Genomic DNA, 3,640 nt, shown 5'->3' on the forward strand with positions numbered 1-3,640 from the left:
GCAACTAAGTGATAATCGGTCGGTTGCTGATGAAAAGGGAAACGGCGCTTTTTAGTTCTGCGCTGTTTGTGAAGTGGGGCTGTTAACAGAGGGAACGAATATCCAGTGTAATGGCCCAAAGTGAAATAATCCTCAAATGAGCGTAACCTGTTAAAATACAGCTTTCACAAGAACTTCCTAAACCCAAGTTTACCAACCCTTCCGATTTCCAAAATGCAACTTATTTTTTCATGGTTTTTGTCTGTTTGGTTTTTAGATTCCCTCTGAAGGATTCAAAGCGTCTGATTCAGTGGCTAAAAGCTGTTCAGAGAGACAACTGGACTCCCACCAAGTATTCATTTCTTTGCAGCGAGCATTTCACCAAAGACAGTTTTTCTAAGCGGCTGGAAGACCAGCACCGATTGCTGAAGCCCACTGCTGTCCCTACTATCTTCCAGCTTGCAGAGAAAAAACACGACAACCTGGATTATGTCAGAAGCAGAAGAAAAATAGCAAGCCAGGTGCCGCTGCAGGATGGAGAAGACCCAAGAGAAGGAGGCTGTGAGGTAGTTCAGAGGACCTCGTCTTCTGGCCAGGACTTCATGGTGATGCAAGGGATGAAAGAGATGGAGGAGGTGACTTTGCAAGCGGAAATAGGATCGATGTCTGAGGAGGAGGAGAACCTCCACAGCCAGCTGGACGGCCCTCGGAGAAGGACGTTAGGTGATAATTTGATTGCAAAGCCTGGACCTCAGAAAAAGCCTGAGAGATCTTCTGTGGAGGACCGTCCTAAAGCCACCTGGGTGGGGAGCTGGGTAGCAGACAGAAGTGGTGTGTCGGTCGACGACTTCACGCCTCCTGCCTCTGGTGCTTGCAAGTTCATCGGCTCCCTTCATTCTTACAGCTTTTCCTCTAAGCATGCCAGAGAGAGGCCGTCTTTCCCAAAAGAGCAGCTAGAAAGGAAAAGGCCAAAGAGAGACGTGGAACCAAGCTGCAGCAGCCATCTTATGGGACACGATAAGGCCGTAGCAGAAGGCTCCCCTACTTCATCCCTCACCGTGACCCCTCAGAAACCTTCCCAGGGTTTGTCGGCGTCCCCAGCAGACCTTACTCCTCAGCCTGCCGCTGAGGCTGTGGTGGGGCGGAAGGGTGACACAGATGCCAACCCCATGTCAATCAACGAGGTCATCATGTCGGCCTCGGGAGCTTGCAAGCTCATCGACTCCCTCCACTCGTACTGTTTCTCCTCCAGGCAGAGCAAAAGTCAGGTGTGCTGCTTGCGTGAGCAGGTAGAAAAGAAGAACGGAGAATTGAAACTTTTGAGGCAGAGGATCAGTCGCTCTGACAGTCAAGTCAGGAAGCTGAAGGAGAAGCTAGATGAGCTGAAGAGGATCAGTTTCCCTTACTTGAACAGCCTGCTATCCCAGGACTGTGGTCAGTATTCCCAGTGGCTTTGCGTTGAGGCAGAATTCACCATGTTCTTAGCAATAAGAGGCTGTTTAAGTTAGAGGTTGTAAAGATGTGATGGGTAAAAGATATGAGAAAGGTACGTTTTTGGAAAGAGAAGTAGTAGCTTGTGTTAGACCAACAGAGGTGAAAGAATTAGGGTTTTGGGCACATGACCTATTTCTTATCTCCCAAAAGTTTCCGAGGCGATTCCTGGTGTGGAATGGGAAGTTAGGTCGTGGTGTTGCAGACAACTCTCTTGATGATTTTTTTTTTTTTCTTCTTCCTGATTTATTTTAACTTGTTTGTGACTCAATAGCACCTGTTAGGATTTGCCTTCCTTTGGAGTGTGCCTGTGAATTTTTTTTGGCGTGTTAATGAGCTGTCATGGGCAGTAGGTATCCGGGAAAGCTGTTGTAGTCTTCTCCAGTGATGTAAGAAGTACTTCTGATCTTAGATTTCATATACTGCAGTCAGTACTCGGGATACATGGAATCTAAGTGAGGTGGTATGTCATATCAAATATGACAATGTCATGATACACAGTGAGGTCACTTTTTGTGACCGAAAGTCTGTGTTTGGTTTGATCATTTCCTCCCTCGGAAGGCAGAAGAAGTCAGGAAACGGATAATAAAGTGGGAAGAGATATAGAATGACTTCTCTATCAATTAAAAGAAAAAATTTGAGACACCTGAAAACATAGGGGAACTCAGTGAGGGACGAGGTCATGTAAAAAGGTTGTTGCGGAGAAGTCGAATCGGGCTATAACCCTTTCTCTTGCAAGAAAAAGAGTGCTTTAGTATACAGCTGATAAAATTTGCACAATGACTCTCGTTGCAAGCTACAATTTGGGGGAAGTGTTTAGGAGCATCTAATGATGTTTGATGTTTGTGTGGCTGCTCAGAAAATGTTGGGTTGCCTTGTGAAGGATGCATGACTTGGGGCTTTTTTGAAGAAGTCGTCACCCATGGATGGCTAGGTCTCCCCTCATGGTAATTCTCGCATCCATTATGAGTTTTTTTTCTCCTAAAGAAGAAACTTTATGGCTGCTTCTAAAGCCATGGCTTTAGAAACCTCATGGCTTCTTCTAAAGCCATGTAGTGTTAGACATGGTCAGAAACATGATACTGGCACAGAAAGACACGTTCTCCAGGCCATTACAGCATGGCCTACTTCCTCACTGAAGTGAAAGAAAATAAATCCCGACAAAATTCTTGAAGGTTGATATCCAATGCTACTTTTTCCATGTGTTTTTAATTTTCCAAAGTGTGGGAAAACTCACACTTAGATTTGGGTAGAGGGGGGAAAAGAATTTTTTTCCCCCACGGGAGATTAACATAGTCTTATTTGTACCTTCTGGTCTCTATTTTTGTATTGTTTTGGTGTCAAACTAAAGAAAATAACTAAATACAATTTTAAGGTTCCATAATTGTCATTTATTCATATATATATATATATGTATTTTTACACATATATACACATATGTGTATATATATGGAAAAAGGGTGTCTAGCTTTGTTGGAATACCTTCAATGAGATACTAATTGCAAAAAGAGTGTCCTGAAGGATGTTTTTCTTCATTCTAGTAAGCACTATGATTTTTCTTTTCTTTGCTGAGATGGATGTTCTTATACAAATGTCTCAGAGAACATGAGAATTATATATTAAGAATGTCTTCTATAAGAACATGAGAATTATATATTCTATTTTCTAAGGGAAAATGTCAGTTTTCTTAATGAATTGACCAACTCGCTACCTGTTCTGCCATCTCTTATCAACAAAACTGGAGATCAGTGTGTGAAAATGAATCATTTCAGCAATTACGGATTGGTGCGATGGGAAGTTCTCATGGAACCCTTTGGCTAGTGATATTTTTAAAGGGCTTGTTGGGGGCTATCTGGCTTTTTTTTTTTTTTTTTTTCCCCCCAGTGTAATATTGGTGCTCATCTGCCTTGCATTGTGGTTTTTTGTGCTCATAGTAATAGTTTATGGCAGTCAAAATACCTGATTAAGTGCAGCTGGGTGGGGTCTGGTTTATGCCTAGACACTAAGTCTTACTGTAATGCAAAGCTGAATTGAGGAAGGGCTTTTTGGTATTCATAAAAACATAGTCAGGTAACATACTAGGTTAATAATCATTATAGTCTTTGTTAGTAGCTACATTTCAGTTGTCCTAAATCATCTGATGTGTAGTTGAGGTGATGTTATTAGTTGT

General features: G+C 42.6%; 1 protein-coding gene across 1 annotated transcript; it reads left to right on the forward strand.

Annotated features, from left to right (window-relative positions):
* Positions 1–256: 256 nt before the first annotated feature.
* On the forward strand, positions 257–1,487 carry LOC104070596 (THAP domain-containing protein 4-like; the record flags this gene model as incomplete). Its single annotated transcript, XM_009578033.1, has 1 exon — positions 257–1,487. A coding segment is annotated over one exon (1,231 nt), but the record flags the coding sequence as incomplete, so codon positions are not given.
* Between the last annotated feature and the right edge of the window lie 2,153 nt (positions 1,488–3,640).

Source organism: Fulmarus glacialis, unplaced genomic scaffold, assembly GCF_000690835.1.
Source record: "Fulmarus glacialis isolate BGI_N327 unplaced genomic scaffold, ASM69083v1 Scaffold34175, whole genome shotgun sequence".
NCBI classification, from domain to species: Eukaryota; Metazoa; Chordata; class Aves; order Procellariiformes; family Procellariidae; genus Fulmarus; species Fulmarus glacialis.